Source organism: Diabrotica virgifera, chromosome 3 (genome assembly GCF_917563875.1).
Source record: "Diabrotica virgifera virgifera chromosome 3, PGI_DIABVI_V3a".
Taxonomy (NCBI): Eukaryota; Metazoa; Arthropoda; class Insecta; order Coleoptera; family Chrysomelidae; genus Diabrotica; species Diabrotica virgifera.
The window spans coordinates 109,087,575-109,107,238 of record NC_065445.1 but is presented as its reverse complement, the minus strand read 5'-3'; the positions used below and the strand labels follow the sequence as shown (position 1 = coordinate 109,107,238).

Below are 19,664 nucleotides of genomic sequence, written 5' to 3'. Positions count from 1 at the left end.
AAAACTGCAAAATTAATGAAAGTCGTTATTTGTTAATAACTTTTACTAAAACTACCTTAAAACTTTAGTGTTTTACCCAAAGTTGGGTATTGGGGTACTTAACAAACCCTCAAAATTTGAGACCGATCCATTAATTAGTTTGAGAGTTATTCTAATTGTTTATCCCAGAGACCTTTATTTTGCAATAACATAAGACAGAAAATAATGAAGATGGGGCAATTCTGAGTATGCCAAATGAAAGTAGAAAACTGATACTATCAAAATGTATTAAAAAACGATAAAAAGATTATCTAATATAGTCAAAAATCCTAATGACAAATTTGTGAAATTTTGTAGTTTAAAAAGATTTAGAATAACTTGTAGTATTTTTTTTAGTATTTATTTTTGGAGTATTAGCTTTAAATTGAAAGAAGAAAATATTGAAGAACAACATAATTTACAAAATAAATTGCATTGGATGTCAAGGTTGTTATATTGGTCAAAGTAAACAATGACTTAAGCAACGTGTCACTCAACATAAAAGTGACTGCAATATAAGAAAAAACTGTTGTGCCTTAGTAGATCACCACATAAATACAGGACATAAATTTGATTTTAATAATGTAAAAATATTGGAACAAGTTGATAATTATAAAAAGCGACTTTTCCTTGAGATGATACATATTAACAAAACTCCAGAATCAATTAATTATAAGACTGACACTAACCATTTGAGTAATATCTACTGTAATATTCTAACTAATACATAACATTTAAATGCGGTAAGCATTTGAAAGTTCAAGTCAAATTATATCGGTTTTGATTATTTCCATTGCTAAAAATTTATTTTTTTATTGTTAAACAAAGCTATAAACACCTAGTGCGTGAGTGATGTTTTCAATGATTTCTCATTTAAAATCGAACGAGTAGGTAGATTAGCTACAAGTGCAAGCGAGGCAATAACTACGTAACATCCATTAAAACGCATGTTTTAGGCACGCATTAGGCACGGGAAATACTATGTGTTTATAGCTTTGTTTAACAATAAAAAAATAAATTTTTAGCAATGAAAATAATCAAAACCGATATAATTTGACTTGAACTTTCAAATGCAGTAAGCAGAATTGCTATTTTATTTTTTAATCAAAAGTTATTCGGGTTCAAAAATTGTAATTTTTCGATTTTTTGAAAGTTCAGCCGCGGTTATCTCGAATACTATGCATCCTACGAAAAAACTTGTAAGAACATTTTTTGCTTAGAATGACCCAAAAAATACAAAAAAATGTTTTGTTTTGCGAGAAATTGCTGTTATGTAGTTCCTCAAGTTCTTTGTCTATAACAATCTTATCGACATCCGGATCAACTGTTACCCAAAAAATTCGTATTCTATGGGTCAAAATACATAAAAAAAACTTGGGTAATGCCATCTGAATAAAGGAGGCCGTTGTGCCCCCCCTGGCGACAGGACGAAAAAGATTGTTTCTACGGACAACATTTTTAAAGTTATTCTAAATATTTATAAACTACAAAATTTTAAAAATTTGGCATTAGGATTTTTGACTATGTTAATGATTTTTTTATCTTTTTTAATACATTTTGATACTATCACTCTTCTACTTTAATTTGGCATACTCAGAATTGCACTATCTTCATTATTTTCTGTCTTATCTTATTGCAAAATTAAGGTCTCTGGGGTAAACAAATAGAATAACTCTTAAACTAATTAATGGATCGGTTTCAAATTTTGAGGGTTTGTTAAGTACCCCAATGTCCAACTTCGGGTGAAACACTAAAGTTCTAAGGTAGTTTTAGTAAAAGTTATTATTTTGCAGTTTGCGTAGCAACAAATAAACTTTTTAACTTTCAAAAATCGGCATTTTGAAGGTTTTTTAATGTTCTAAAAAACTGAATTATGTAATTTTATGTCAACTATTTAGTTTTTGAATGGAGTGCAAAAAATCAAAAAATCGCGATTTTTGCACTAATACCTTGTTAATAAGTAAAAACGGACGCGAACTCTAGGCAGGAAACAGGTAGGTATTCTTGCTATAGCTCTACAATAACTAAAAAGTAATCAGCTACCTGGATTTTTGAGTGTCCCGAGAAAATCCGTATTACCCTGGACTATAAAGAGACGAAGTGTAAGTTGCTCTGTATGTATACAGGGTGTTTGGTAAATAATGGGTCATAGCTTAACCCTAGATTCCTGAGGTTAAAATAGGTCGATTTAAGCTAACTTACCTTAGTACGAAAGTTGGTAATAACCGAAATACAGGGTGTCAAAGTTAAACTTTTATTTTATTTATTTTCGAATATTTCCTAACAGGCATGGGATAGCAACCCGAAATTTGGTAAGCAGTGGTTTTTTGTGACGAGAAAAATTAAAATTCGTCACCAAAAATGATGTATTACCCAGAGGGCGCCACATACGCCTTAGAGCGGTCATTTAATAGGTTCAATTTTTTTTTATTACCCATTCTACATAAGTTTTAAATCCAAACTTTGATTCTCTTAATATTTTTACTTAAAAAAGGTATACTAATTCATCTCGCTAAACTCAACCGTTTTCGAGATAAACGCATTTGAAATCTGCGAGGCAACATCATTTTTTGCATAATTTCATTGTAGTTAGACCCGAAAAATAACTTATAAAAATTTACAAAATGTGTCGCAAATTTCTTCAAATGGAATTTGCGATGCAATTACATAAATGGCACAATTATTATGGTTTCAAGTTTATTTTTCGGGTCTAACTACAATGATATCATGCAAAAAATTATGTTGTATCGCAGATTTAAAATGCGTTTTTTTTCGAAAACAGTTCAGCGAGATGAATGTAGTATACCTTTTTGAGAGAATAAAAGCTTTGATTCAAAAAATATGTAGAGTGGGGGATAAAAAATTGAACGTAAAATTTTAACTTTGACTTTTTAGTATTTCGGTTATTATCAACTTTCGTACTAAGGTAACTTAGGTTAAATCGGCCTATTTTAAGCTCAGGAATCTTAGGTCCAGCTATGGCCCATTCTTTACCAAACACCCTGTATATGTAGATATACATGACCAAGCCAGATTAATTGTTTTGTTTTAACATCATCTGCTAATATAATATGTTTATAGTCATGATTTTTCTAATGCGTTGGTTTATTGCTCTTTCTCGTGTTGACTTTCCAGCTCAATGGCACCGGAAATCCATTTCTGCTACGATCAGAATATTTTCTATTACATATATTCTTAATTTGTCACACATCCGAGCCGTACGTAACTATGCTTGTAATTATTGTGTTGCAAATTCTTCTTTTGTTATCCTTGGATATCGTTTGTTTCCATAGCCAAATATTTAGTTGTTTTATAGGTGTCCTATAATGAGTTCTGAAGCTATTTCCTTGTGGCATTTTTATAATTAACTATTTAGATGAGAAACTGAAAAAAATAGTTTTATTAATGAGTATTCCTGTGTGTTATAGATTAACTTAATGTCCCACTGGTCTATTATTTGACAAATAATGACATTATTTCGAATGGTAGGGGAGCAAAGTATGCTACATGTGCAGTCACTCGAGCGTTATGGGGACCTATTGGGTTGTGAACAGTAGGTACTAACACCAAAAAAAGTTAAGTAAAGTTTTCCATTTTAGTGGGCGCTTGCCATTTTTTAATTTAATTTTCCATTTCCAACAATCGTTTTTTCCGATTATAACGCCATCTATCCATAATTCGAAAAAAATGTTTCGAATAAAAGTTACTTATTTTTACGTAAGGAATTTAAATCTGCAATAAGAAATGGGGGCTCTTATTTAAAATTTTAAAGTAACCCCCCACCCCACATCCGTGGGGGTCGTGTTTGGTGCCATGCGATAGATGTTTCAAAAATATTGAATAAGTGTATTTTACAGTTTTTCGATCTGATGTTCATTTCGAGAAATATCGCGGGATTTGTATTTAAAATATTAAATTTACCCCCACCTTTCTTCGTGGGACGTCGCGTTTGGTATTATTCGATAGATTTTTAAAAAATATTGAGCATTTATTTTTTAGTTTTTCGATCTGTCATTCATTTCGCGAAATATTCGCTTTTTTCTTGTGAAATTTTGGGACTAACCCATTTCCTTACGACCGGCGATTTTGAAATATACACTCTTTTGCTTGTATGTACTTAACTTACCTTATCTTAATCTGACAATTTCGAGTTTTTTTAAGGATAGATTTTTTTTTCGGCCCCCCTTAACGAACTCCACTGTGTTAAGAGCCAATATATGGTAGAGGTACATCTGCGGGGTACCAGGATTCTCCCAATATGATAATCTGACGCGCTCGAGTAACTGCAGAAATCCCCGCTTGGGCTCCCCTACCAGAAGTCTATTAAGTGCGATTGCGATATAACGCCCTAGGGCCTATTAAATTTAAATAACGAGTTAAATACTGTCAAGTTGACAAATAAAATTCTAAGTAAAACTATGGTTACCACAATTACGTTACGACTATTTCTGGTAAATGTACTTATTTGAAAACTAATTAATTCAAAATTCATTCAAATTTTTTGCATATAAAGAATAATTTAGTCGGACATTAAACGTTGAAGGCACCACGGGTATTATAATAATACCGCTTTCGGTCAACGTATATACCTCGGGCCGAAGGCCCTCGGTATTTACACCATTGGCCTCAAGCGTTATTATCCTTATAATACCCTTGGTACCTTAATAACTATAATGAACCGTTGTTTGTAATTGGCAAACCTACATTCGCTGTCCATCCCGTAGCTGTCGATCCTGCTGATCTCCTACAATACACATATATTTAGTTTTTTCCATATTCAGTTCTAAACTTCATTCTTTGCTTTTTGTATCAATTTTTGGTCTTAGATACTCAAGATCATCAGATGATTATGCCAACAGAGAATGTTTGCTGTTATCCAGGGGGATTCCTATCTTCCATGTTTTTAAGACCCTCTCTAGGTATATTTTGGAAAGTGTGGGGACAGGCAGTCTTATTTTTTTAATCCTTTCGTAACTCTGAAACCATGCGTTATACCATCGCTAATTTTTTATCCATAGTAAGGAGATATATGTCGTTGCTTGAATTATCTCAATGTGTGCATTGTTTCTCAAGTGCGTTTCACAGCTTATAGTTCAATTAATTGTTTATGGTTCGTATTTTGTGACCGTCGGGAAAGTACAGCATGTTACTTGATTAGAATCAAAACGTGATTTATAGTCTAGGAGCCAAATAGAGGTCGCCGTGTCCTTTTCAATTCTGATGGAAAAACTCAACGGTTTTTTATGGATTTTTGACTACTGACTACGAAATTTGAGTGTGGATTTCGATCCGAGTGGTCAAAAAATTGTTATAAACAATTTAATTGTTTATAAGACTCTGGCTCATAAACTAAAAGACATAAAAAATGTTTCAAATAAAATTTGTTCCTAATAGAAAACGAAGAAAAAAACTTTTACTAAACTTAAATCCAACAATTAGAACTAGAAATATTGTAAAATTAGTGCACAATGCAAATTGCAAATTGCAAAATAAGTATTTTTCGAAGCTTTATCAATCGTAACTCGGCTTTTGCGCATGCAAATGAGCCTTAGAATGTCTCATTTTAAAGCTTAATAGGCTTCCAAACAAAGTTTGTTAAATTACTTTATCTTCATTTGTTTTAAAGTTATACCCGGTTGAAGTTATAATTTTCTTAAAAAAATTGTACACTAATTTGTTTATAAGGGTTTCAAGCAAAGTTGAGCTATAAACATTTATACTTTAATTAACAATAATGATAAAAGAACTCAAAAGGAAAAATTTGAGCTCATGAAAATGTTCGTAAGTTTATTTTTAGTTTATTTTTGGCCAAGATATCAATATTTTGGCTATGAATTTCGTCACTTATTTGACTTTGAGCCGATCTTGCGCCTCATAGCGCGCGAATAAAATATCGATATCTTGGCCAAAAATAAACTTACGAACATTTTCATAAGCTCAAATTGTTCCTTTTGAGTTCTTCGATCATTATCATTAATTAAAGTATAAATGTTTAGAGCTCAAATTTGCTTGAAACCCTTAAAAAAAATTATTGCACAATTTTTTAAAAAAAATTATAACTTCAAACGGGTATAACTTATTATATAACAGGCAAAACAAATGAATATACAGTAATTTAACAAACTTTATTTCGAAGCCTATTAATTAAGCTTTAAAATGAGATCTTCTAAGGCTCATTTGCATGCGTAAAGCCGAGTTACGATCGGTACAAATTTGTGTAAATTCTTTATAACTCGAAAACGATAAACTCAAGAGAAAAATTAATTATAGTCTGGACAAAATTATATCGGGCACCCCTCGCTTTTAATAATTTTTAGCATACTAAATTACATATCAAATAATTTTTACTCATTAGACAGATCGGTGAACATTGTTATCATATCGGATCTTAGACTATTAAGTTAATATGTTTGTTCCTCTATACCACTAAATCATCAAATTCAATTTTGAAAACACGTTTGAAATTGTTTCAGTGCCGCCGTAACTAGCGCAAACATTTCCAAAGAGAGTCTTCCGAACGAAATATCTGGCCTTAATGGACACATCAAAGATGGCGCCGTTTCTCACAACGATGCCATTCTCTCCAATGACAAGCAAAAAGACGGCGAAAAACCTTCAGGTCAGCACCCGCACGACGATTTCAGCGACATTGTCGACTACATCATGCTGGACGATGGCGAGCGGGCGAAATTTCGAAAGGAGATGGACAGGTCCTATCCTATCGTTCACCAACCGACAAAGGAGGGCAAGAGGAAGGTTAGGACCATCGGTGAAATGAAGAAGATGGTTATTGAGTAAGTACAATTTGCTTTTTACGTGGGACTTCGATTTATTTTTTTGTGAGGGGTTATACATACGGTCACGTCGAGGAGGAAACATGTGATTACACTGAAAGAAGTTCCCAACGAGTTGTAGAAAGAGGGTTATAAAAATTGGAGTCTATTTAGGAATGACATGATGGCAATAAAAGAAATTTGTGATATGTCATTTATATAGGGTGAGGCAGATAACTGGCCTATTTTCTGAGGGTTGCCTGGTTTTGAGGGATGATCTATTAAAGGAAAATATTTTCATCTCTTTGCAGCTTCCGGTTATACCGGAAATTGCTTATAACTTCGTTGTTTTAAATGGGACACCCTGTATATTTTTACATTTTTGGATTGTCCTCAATATCTTCTTTCTTAAAATATGAGATTTTGTAATATTATACAGGGTATTTTAAAATATATTTACATTTTTTTATTAATTTCGTAGCAACATTCACACCCTGTAGAATTGTAATAGTTTGACATTAAAAACTCAGCTTACGTTTAAGTGATTTTTAATATAGTCTATAATTGTTAAGAATCATTAGTTAGTATACAGGGTTGGTCGAAACTCGGAATGAATATTTTCTGAGTTTTCTTAAATAGAACAACCTGTATTTTAGTATTGTAATGAAATGATATTTCATAGTATTTTTTTTATTTTATAAGTATTCTCTATACCTAACTGCTTTAATTTGTGAGTTATTGGTGATTCAAGCTAAACATTAATTGCAACAAAAAATACGTAAAATTTTATTAGGTTGGCCGTGAAAATATTCAATCACAAAGAATTTTTCAGAAATAAATACATATTAACCCAGACTGATTCTTAAAATTACCAATAATGGTTTAGCTATCAAAATACCTACGTAGTTAAGATTATTGGTGCGACTAACAATTAAGCACAAATTAGAGCAGTTACGTATAGGGAATGCTTAAGAAATAAAAAAGTACCATAAAATATCATTTCATTACAATACTAAAATACAGGGTGTTCCATTTAAGAAAACTCAGAAAATACTCATTCCGAGTTTCGACCAACCCTGTATACTAAAGTTAAAAATTTAGCTATACTAATGATTCTTAACAATAGTAGACTATATTAAAAATCATTTGAACGTAAGTAGAGTTTTAGTTGTCAAACTAGTACAATTCTACAGGGTGTGAATATTGCTACGAAATTAATAAAAAAACGTAATTATCTTTTAAAATACCCTGTATAACATTACAAATCCTCATATTTTAAGAAAGAAGACATCGAAGAGAATCCAAAAATGTAAAAATATACAGGGTGTGTCCCATTTAAAAAAACGAAGTTATACATTACTGTATAACCGGAAGTTGCAAAGAGGTGAAAATATTTTCATTTAATAGATCATCCTTCAAAACCCCTGTATTCCAATTTTCATGATTCTGTTGCCTTTAGTTCTCGAGATATTTCTAATAGGCCAGTTATCTGCCTCACCCTGTATATATTTTGCGTCTTTTAAACTTTTATGCGCATGTCACAAAGTAAATATGTAATTTTCCACTTAGTAACCAATTCAATATACTTACTTAAAGATTTTATACCTACTAATATCAAGCATTTTAAGAAAAATAGAGCCCTCTGATTTTCATACAGGGTGTCCCAAAAGTAGTGTAGCGGTCGAATATTTCGCGAAATAAACATAGGATCGAAAAACTGAAAAATACGTTTCCAATAACTTTCAAAAATCTATTGAATGACAGCAAACACGACCGCCCAATCCATCCCCTGAAGGTGGGGTGGGGGTAACTTTAAAATCTCTAATGAAAACCCCCAGTTTTTATTACAGATTTGCATTTCTGACGTAAAAGTAAGTAACTTTTATTCGAGATATTTTTTAGAATTGTGAACAGATGGCGCTATAATCGGAAAAAACGATTTGCTGTGATACCATTGGAAAATTATAGAAACGGTCTAATATCTCGAGAAATACACTTCGAAACGAAAAACAAAAAAATAATTGTTTAATATTTTTCAAAAAACTATCGAATAACATGGTTCCCCCATTCTTTATTGCAGATTTTAATTTCCCATAAAAAATAAGTAACGTTTGTTCGAAACATTTTTTAGAATGTTTGGTAGATGGCGCTATAATAAAAAAAATACGATTTATTAGCGCCATCTATCAACAATTCTAAAAAATGTTTAGAATAAATGTTGATGAAATGATTTCATCTAAAATTGATGGAGGAGGTAGTCAAACCAATGGGTGCCGTAAATTATCGAGCCATAAAAAATCGTAGCCGATTAAATCGTACGAGCCGTAATTAACTTAGAACCTTCTTATTACACGAATTGCTGAAACTTCTGGTGCTTAAATTATATTTTAAATTTCAAAGCAATTGGTCAAATAGTTTAAAAGTTATTTAATTTGTTTATCCCAAATTCATTTTGTTTGCAACACTATAAGTCAGAAACTTATGAGGTTACATTACAGTAAGACTTCTGACAGTTTATGGAAGAAGAACATTTATACTATTGACTTAATAAAAAAAATGACAAAAAGTTATTTTAAACAGTGTAAAAATATAGTACAAAAACACGTTGAATTTTTTATTTACTTATAAACAATTAGAATAACTTTTTAACCGTTACCCGTAGACAAATTATTTTTTCATATTTGGAAAGACTGAATTTTTATACACATTTAGAAAGGAACACCATTGTCCTAGCACAATTAGGGACGAGGTTAGCCCCCCTTTTTTTAATTCACATGTTTTTGCAAAATAATTTTACAGTATTTATAATTATTTTTTGTCATTTTTTTTAAATTAAATTAATAGCATAAATCTTCTTCTTTTTTTCTAATTTTTATAAATATTTATTGTAAACAGTATTGCCCACCAAATAAAATTTAAATTGGTTGTAATATTCGTATAAAATCGCTCATAAAATTAATATTGCTTTTTAAATATTATAATCAATATTACAATGTATACATAAATATTAAATATGCATGTAATATTTATTGTTTATAAACTAAGTATAGTTTTTTCCATTTATTTTTAATAACTCTTTCTCAATTCTCTTTAGTCCAGGAACCGAAGCTTTTCACCTCGCAATTTCTACAGAATAGATCGATTTGCTTGAAAATTTGAGAATAAGTAGTGAATAGTCCAAGCATCAAAATCTATGTGATGCCGAAAGGCGCTTTTACCATGGGGGTGGTTGCCATCATATCTCGGGGGTGAAATTTTTTATGATATTTTGACCACAAAAGTTGAGAAAAACATTCATTTTAAGCAAAAAATGTTCTATAGATTTTTTTGATAAAATTAATAGTTTTCGACTTATTCGCTATCGAAAGTGATAGTTTTATATCGAAAAAAATCAATGTTTTTCGATATTCTCATTATTACGATTCACTCAATTTTTGCCGTAGAAAAAATTTTTTCAAACCAAGTTCTTGGGAATTAAATAACCTACAATTTCACATTTAAACATTTTTTCGTATCTCTGATGCTAATCTTTCTATTCTGAAGAAAATAACATTTTTTACCAAACTAAGAAAATTCGTTATTTGCTTTTAATTAATTCCACTTTTTAAAAAACTTATCATTTTAAGCAGTCAAACTTCTAGAAGCTATTACTAATACATCGCAAAAAGAAGTGACTTTGAAAGGGTTGGTAAAAGTGGTTTTTGCATGTTATTACAAGTTTTAATTGTCGGTAGCTCTATCAATTTTTGACGTAGAAAAAATTTTTGCAAAGAACTTTCTTGGGAATTCAATAAACTACAATTACACATTTTTCCGTATCTCTGATGCTAATCTATCTTTTGTGAAGAAAATGCCATTTTGTTCTAAACTACAAAAAATCGTTATTCGATTTTAACTCAGTTTTTTTAAAAATTAATCATTTTAAGCCGGTCAAACTTCTAGAACCTATTAAAAATACATAAATGAAGAAGACCAAAATAGATCAATGACTAATTTTAATTAGGGTGGTGATCAGGAGATTGCTTCCGATCACTTTTTCGCTGAAAAAGATAGGGACTGAGATTCTTTTCATTAGTGCCTGGTTGCACCAACAGATCTTAAGCTCCAGATTAGCTAAGCTCTACTTATAGATAGGGCCTCCTTGAGTATCACTTACGTTGCACCATAATTTTAGATTCTTACCTTATTATCAATTATATCTATTATTATATTATGGTATTCTTATTGTAATATATTATAATTATATTATATTAATTCTTATGATATTCTCGACTTAAGCTTAAAATCTGTTGGTGCAACCGGGCATAAGTCACTTAATTTTTAAGCTGGAGACTTTTTTTTTATTTCTGGAGATAGATATTTATAAATAGTTTAAATTAGTTTCAACAAGTTATCCTCGAAAAATGCATAGTTTTCCCGTCTGTTGACTTTGAAACTACAATATTTAGTATATGACGAAGAAGAGCTAACGTATAATAAAGTATAGCTCGATTACTATTGGTCTTAAAGAAAATTAAAAGAAACGGTTTTGTTTATTTTTTCAAAAGGAACATTTTTGTTAAGTAAAGTTGTTTTGGTAAAACAAAAACTTTTGAAGTTATTAGTAGGAAACTTGTTAAAAATATTGATTTTTTCGAATAAATGGAAAACTATTAATTTTATCAAAAAAATGTATAGTACGTTTTTTGCTTAGAATGAATGTTTTTACCAACTTTTGCGCTCAAAATATAATAAAAATTTCCACCTCCGAGATGGGGTGGCAACCACCCCATGGTAAAAGCACCTTTCGGAATCATATAGATTTTGTGGACTACCTACTACTTATTCTCACATTTTCAATCAAATCGATCCATTCTGTAAAAATTGCGAGGTTTTGTCCTATGTTAAACTTCATTAATTGGACTACTTGTACAATACTGATGTTTATGAAAATTAACTATTCGACCAGATAGAACGGTAGACTGAACCTAAAGGTTTATAATGATTTGTGGTTTTTATCTTGTTTCTGAATTAATTGTAAAATAAATGAACTTGCTGTGAAATTAGAAATACCAGTAAATTACACATGCTTGCAAAACTTAAACGTTAAAAACCTGCTTTTGTTTTAGCAGCTGTTTAGCTGTTTTAATACTTTTTGTATGGTTAATTGCGAATATAAAGTCCATTTGTTCCTGTCACGTAAGGATTATGCGGAAAAATTACAGTAACCAAAATTTAAGTTTACCATACATTTTGTATGTTCGTATATACAGGGTGTCCAGAAACTCTACCGACAAACGAAGACAGGAGATTCCTCAGATAATTTTAAGATAATTTAACCCAATTCACCTAGTCCGAAAATGCTCCCTAAGGGAGCTAGAGCTCTTTGAAAATGGCGTCATGTAATTAGTTTTTCTTAAATACCTCCAGAACGCTTCTATTTAGAAAAACGAAAATTGGTGTATATATTTACTTTTCAGAAATGAATCGATTCCATCCATTGCGAATTTCTAGTACAACTCATAGGCGTCCGTTTTGGGTAGGGCAACGGTTATTTTATCGCCTAACTTTTTTGTCTTTAATTTTTAAGCATTTTTGACTCTGAATTATTTAATTGTGAGTTATTCTAGTACTAAAAGGTACTCTTAGTTTAAGTCAATAGGATACACCGTTTGCTAGAAAAATCGATTTGAAAATTTTTCATTCCTTGAATTAAAAAAAAAGATACAAAAAAAAAACTTTTTAGAAAGATGAAAACTGGTACATTTATTTATATTCCAGAGATTAATCGATTTCATTAATGGCGAATTTCTAGTACCGGTTATAGGCGTCCGTTTTGGGTAGGTCAACAGTTATTTTAGAGCATACCTTTATTGTCTTTAATTTTTAAGTATTTTTGACACTAGATTATTCAATTATGGGATATTCGAGTACTAAAAGTTACTCTTACTTTAAGTTGGTAAAATACATCGGTTTTTTTTTTAATTTGTTTTAACTTTTTTTTCAAATTCCCAAAACTAAAAACTTTCAAATCGATTTTTCTAGAAAACGGTGTATCCTATCGACTTAAAGTAAGAGTACCTTTTAGTACTAGAATACTTCACAATTTAATAATTCAAAGTAAAAAATGCTTAAAAATTAAAGACAAATAAGTTGGGCAATAAAATAACCATTGACCTACCCAAAACGGACGCCTATGACCGGTACTAGAAATTCGCAATGGCTGGAATCGATTCATTTCTGGAAAGTAAATAAGCATACCAATTTTCGATTTTCTAAATAGAAGCGTTCTGGAGGTATTTAAGAAAAACTAATTACATGACGCCATCTTCAAAGAGCTCTAGCTCCCTTAGGAAGCATTTTCGGACTAGGTGAATTGGGTTAAATTGTCATCAAATTATCTGAGGAATCTACTGTCTTCGTTTGTCGGTAGAGTTTCTGGACACCCTGTATACAGGGTGTTTTACCACATGCTTACACTATCTATATATCGAAAACTACTTACACGAGATTTTTGAAAATTGCTAGGTATATGGGGATTACAAATCATGACGAACAATGAAAATATTTTGACGCACATGCCACTTCTTGTTATTAGGCGAGGATATAAAGTATACACCTCTAACTTTGTTTAAATAAGACATATTGTTATGAAACCTTTTGCATTCGATTCGGGAGAGCTTCAAGAAAATTCTTGAATACTTAGCATGAGGGACAAATGAAAATTGCATTGTTTTAGGCGGAAAATACATTTTCCGAAGTGCATCTCAAAGTGTCCAAAAAATAAAAATTCACAACTCGGAAAATAATCGTGGAAATGAGTTCATCTTTCATACTCGGGGGGTTTTTGAGGTCACTGAACAGGAATATTGGGATGGCGAAGCTGTAAGAGGTTCCTGGTGCCAGGTATCCTAGTGTGCACGTCGTCTCCCAAAGTTTGAATTCGCTGAACACGAATATTGCATCGACCATGCTGTACGAGGTAACGAGGTATTTGGTGCCCGGTATCTATGTCATCTCCTGTAGTTTTATGGAAATTCGTTATAAAATTCAACAGTGAGTAACAATAAGAGTAAGTTATTTTAATTCAGAGCGCAAATTATAAAAAAAAGTAATTGGATTTTTTTTAGGATTAATAATTTTTTTAGATATAAAGATGTCAGAACCTCTAATATATGAATAAAACTTTCAGTAGTCTTAAAAACCCCGGAATAACAAATTTCAATAAATTTTATTACCAATTTACATAAAATTCCCGGGACGACGTAGATACAGTGCATCAGGTGCCTCGTACAGCATCTTCGTAGCAATATCCGTGTTCAACGACCTCAAAAACCCCGAGATAATAAAGTTTAACTATTTTCATAACGATATTTCATAAAACTCCATGAAATGTCGTAGATACTGGGCACCAGGTACCTGGTACAGCATCGCCGAGTAATATTGGAGTTCAGCAACCTCAAAAATCTTGGGATAACAAGTTTCAACGATTTTCGTAATGAATTTCCATACAACTCCAGAAGACGACGTCCGTACCGGGATAGCGGGCACCAGGTACCTCGTACAACATCATCGAGTAATATTGGTGTTCAGCAACCTCAAAAATCTTGGAATAACAAGTTTCAACGATTTTCGTAATGAATTTCCATAAAACTCCAGAAGACGACGTCCGCACCGGGATACCGGGCACAAGGTACCTCTTACAGCTTCGCCTACTAAATATTCCTGTTCAGTGACTTCAAGTACCCCACGAGTATGAAAATTGATTATTTTCCGACTTGTGCATTATTATTTTTCAACATTTTCAACATTTTGAGATGCACTTTGGAAAATGCATTTTCCGCCTACAACAATGCAATTTTCATTTGTCCCTCATACCAAGTGTTCAAAAATTGTCCTAAAGCTCTTCCGAATCGAATGCAAAAGGTTTCATTTAAAAAGATAGAGATTTAGGCGATTTTAGTGCTTTATTTCCTTAACTATATTTTGGAAATGAACAACTTTGGTATTTTAAATGGAACACCCTATACGTTATTACAGTTTTAGATTCTACGTAAAATTGTAGGTACACAAAATTTGTATAGGTATTTGTATGTTGTTCTGAACCTTTTTCCTTGTGGCATTTTTATAATTAAGGTGAAACAGTAGCGACCAACAGGTAGCCAAAACGCGTTCCAAGATTTCGGCTGTAATTTTGAATATTTTTTCGAGATATTTGGCACACTTATTCGTAATATAATAAAGAATGGCGGTACAGAGCCAAATTTGAAAAATATATTAATATGTGGAAATTACTCTGTAATTAACTAAAATATTTAAAAAAACGAGCCTGTACCGCCATGAAGAAGAACAAAAAAATACACTTTCTTCAAATAAACTTTTTTATCCGATGCCTAGATTTTGTGTCATTTTGGAACTACTAATGAAATAAAAAAATTAGTAGTTCCAAAATGACACAAAATATAGGCATCGGATAAAAAAGTTTATTTGAAGAAAGTGTATTTTTTTGTTCTTTTTAATGGCGGTACAGGCTCATTTTTTTAATATTGTATTTAATTACAGAGCAATTTCCACATATTAATATATTTTTCAAATTAGGCTCTGTACCGCCATTCTTTATTATATTACGAATACATGTGCCAAATATCTCGAAAAAATATTCAAAATTACAGCCGCAATCTTGGAGCGCGTTTTGGCTACCTGTTGATCGCTACTGTTTCCACTTAAGTATTTTCGATGGGAAATAAATTAATTAATAAATTAATTAATAAATTCATTTTTTTGGTAAAATTGTGGCTTATTTTCCATCGAAAATACTTAAGTATTTGCATGGGTACATATTTGTAAAGGTACACTAAATAAAAACTTCATATGTTTTGGTTAACAACCTTTTAAAGTTAACCCTCGTAAGGCGGGGCTTAGATTCTTACGTAAACAACGGTGCGGGGTGCATGTGCACCCCATCTGTATATCCATTTTTTTATATGTGAACGTCGGGGAAATTAATTTGAAAGATAATTAGGACTTATTTATTATCGTACAGTAAAACCAATTTGTCTGCAACCGTGAGGAGAAGAGATGACAGACGTTCGTTTATGCGGTACAAGTGACCTTGAGGGTTTTTGTTAACTCTGTTTATCTGTACGACACATAATTTTACAAAAAAAGTAATCATTTCTTCTAAAAAAAATATTATCGTCGCAAGACAAACACATGAAATTTTTCACAGAATGAGCAACACAAAATTTTTACACACAATACAGTAGTTATGCCGGGAGTTTCGGCTATTTTTCTCTGAATAAGTAACACCGACCTGTCCCGTAGCTCTGTTAGCTCCAGGTGGAACATCAGAAACGTCCAATTCAGGATACGATGTTTTCATCATTTGCACCCAAAAGTCATTTTTTCAAAAAAGCACGTAAACACAAAGGGTTTTAAATGCTGTAATGGATCGAATACGTTTAGAATTGAATCTAATACGAATAAAAAAATTGACAAAAATCAAAAAAAGTTATTAAAAAAGATAGGTGAGAAAAACGAGGTCTGGGGTGCACCTGCACCCCGCACCGCCTTACGAGGGTTAATAGCTCATTTATTTACGAACAGAATGCCTTGCAAACCTTTGCAGGCAAAGAGTATATAATCTGGTCCGGAATAAGAATGACGTAATTACAAAAAGCCAAATTTCTCAGGAAAGCAAAAAAAGATTTTTAAATATTTAAAATAGGGATTAAGTGGGGAGTAATCGTCCGGGAGCATCGGTATGGCGTGTATTCTTACAATGATGGCTTTTATTTTTATCCCTATTGGTTCGAATTTCATTTATCTTAATTTAATCCCCCCATTTGTAACCCTTTTTACAGTTGCGTCATTGTTGATCTTAAAATTTTTGTGTACAAAAAAACTATTTTTTAAACATTTAGTATGCCATTTATTCTTACAGCGATGGCTTTTATTTTCATCCCTGTTGATCCGAATTTCATTATCTTAATTTAGTCCCCCCATTTTCAACTCTATTTACAGGTGCGTCATTATTAATCTGAAACAAGGTCTAAAATGGTGCGTATTTCAATAACGACGCAACTACCCTGTAGTGGACCAGCACATAGTTACAGCTCTGTCGCTTTTGTATTATGTTTATACAGCATTTTAGAAGTTAATTACGCAATAGAGAGGAATTGACAAAATTTGCAGTTACGTTATTCTTATTCCGGACCAGCGATATAACGTTCTTTCAGGAATTTATATCGAAATCGAAGTATAGGGTGTTCACAAATGATACACCATTTCTTTAAACTTCAAATCAGAGTAAATCAATAATTTTAAATAAAAGACACCCCTTTATTTTATAATTTTAATGACAAAAGAAGTATATTACTAATTGCTGGACAATGTGAAGTTATTACTAGAACATGACCTATACACAGTAGGGTGGGCCGTTGAGTAATGTGTTTATATTTTGTTTTTTTTTATTAAGTTTCCTGACCCCAGAAAAGATGTATGATAAGATAACGTACTTCACAGTGTTTTGTTTTATAATTAAATTAATTTTTTTTCCACTGCCACAAAGCTGTATCAGAATGAGATTTTTACGAAAAAATCTAATCATCTAATAAATGTCAAATTCGTTTTTTTTTAATTCACAATGGTTACCTGAGCCAAAAAACGTGTTTGATAACTGCCATCATAGTATGTATTTTAGCCGATAAATATTTTTTTCCACTACCACAGAGTTATATAAAACTAGGGATTTTTCAAAAAATATATATATATTTTTTTGTATAGTAGATTTTCTTTGCATACAAAAAAATTAAACTGGGTTAAAGCTGACTTTGGTTTGAACACAAAAAGTAAACGAAAATACGCCCTCTCAACCGCTTGTGTGCGACAAGTATGCTGTTGCATATGCCAAAAGACTGATGTCGGGATTCTCAACAACTTCCCTTAGTTGGTCTTTTGATTGCTTTATAGCTACACGAGGCTCTGTTGATAAAACTTTCTGACAGTCAATAATCTCAAAGTATTCCTTAGCGCAAAAAAATAATTCTGTTACTACGAAATATCGCTTATCTTTGTATTTTAAGTGTTTCCTCTTAAAAATTGTTTGAAATCCCAGTTGTCTTGTTTTTACGTTCACCAAATAGCATATTCAAAATAATATTCTCTGGACTGCCAAAGTATCCCTTTCCTTGAATATTTTTGTACACTAAATCTTTTAATTCTGGTAGTAAAAAGAGGTATTGGTCGCAGAGTCTTTTTGTCTTCAATAGATGTCTTGCACCATATAGTCATGACCGTTGAGCCTTAATGCAAAACCACATGGACGCATACACTTTTATTATAAAATGGCTTAGTATTTGTAAATTTTCCGAGGGGTTTCCGATTGCTACATATAACCGAAAGATAAGGGAAGCAGTGGTAAGCCAGCGAGAATGAACCATTTTCCCAAGCTGTCTCTTAAAAAGTTGTTCTGAACAAACACCACTATCTGCTTAGATAAATATCGTACAGGAATTCTTGATCTGTACTAAGATCTTCACTGAGAAATTCGTCAACTGATGATTCTATTTTTGAAAATGAAGCTAAGATAGAGTTTCGCAAACATGCAGCCGTTCTCCAAGAGGCCCGAAAATGCACGTGGTCCACTGGTACTGCTATCCAGTTGTTCAAATAGATGAATTATAGGCAACTTTTTGGCAGACATACCACTGCAAAGGCCTTTTAATTTTATTCTCTAGAAGGTAACAATATAATGCCTCCTTTACGCCCTGTATTTATGACAGTACCGTTCAGTACAGAAGCGTTGACGTCCAAGGTTACGTTATTTTAGAAATGAAATAACAATTGGTAATGTTAACTTTTTTTGCAATATCGTATATTTTATTTGAGTATTTCATCACATTTTTTGAAGTAGATAGGTTTCCGAACTTATTTTTACTATTTATTATTTAGTTTCGACAAACCCAAATAAAGTATAGGTACGTTAGTATAATATAACGTATAAGTACATGAAGCTGCCACAGCAATACAGATTTTCTTTCAACTTTTTTTTTGATACAAAATAAATAACCCTGATGTTTCAAAAATTAGATAATAAAAAATATGAAGGTCTGTGTTTGAAAAAGTTAATTTTTTTATTTTTTCCACTGACACAATCACGTTTTATATTAAAATAATATAGAGCCTTTGTGGCAGTGGAGAAAAATATTTTTAGCTACTCATTTGGGGCTTAAAATTTGTGTTTTAGTACAACGCAACTGTTTTAACCTCAGGTGTTGTTATTTTACAGAAAAAAAATTCTTCGGCCCACTCTAATATACAGTGCGCAGGAATAAGTGTTACCCCCGCTTAATAACTTGTTTATTTCTAGCACATAAGCAACATGCTCGGACAGGTAGATTTTTAAATTAATCAAAGTATATTATAAACATCAATGTTTCGAACTTTACGCGATCCCTCTTCAGATGACAGGCAAAACTTCGATTTTTTAAATGGGAAAGTACATCATGTGATAGCTCATTTAAAATCGTTTGAAATACTGATTACAAACATGTATAATACTTTAATGCCTTTTAAGAGCGTAAGCTCAAAATTTTGATCGAATTGTTTTTAAACGCAGTCATTTTTTTCTAATCCTGAGAAAATTAATAAGTAATTTTGAAAAATTTAAACGCAGAATAAAATATTACATTATTATCGAGGGCTGAAAGTCCCTTAGAATAAACAAAAATTTCGTGTGAATGATATATTTGAAAGTAAAAATCCGACTAAATTTTCTTTTTTTTTTTCACCCCTGTGACTTATTAAAATAATCATTATAGAAGTTCTCAGGGACTTTTGACCCTCGATAATACTGTAATATTTCATTCTGTGTTTAAATTTTGCAAAAATACT

At 31.6% G+C, this 19,664-nt stretch overlaps 1 protein-coding gene across 1 annotated transcript in view; it reads left to right on the top strand.

Annotated features, from left to right (window-relative positions):
- Positions 1–19,664, top strand: part of LOC114338920 (extracellular serine/threonine protein CG31145) — a 964,172-nt gene that overhangs the window by 58,559 nt on the left and 885,949 nt on the right. Inside the window, exon 3 of the mRNA XM_050647518.1 lies at positions 6,492–6,812. Within this exon, the coding sequence (XP_050503475.1) occupies positions 6,492–6,812 (321 nt within the window). The remainder of the gene's footprint in view (positions 1–6,491; positions 6,813–19,664) is intronic.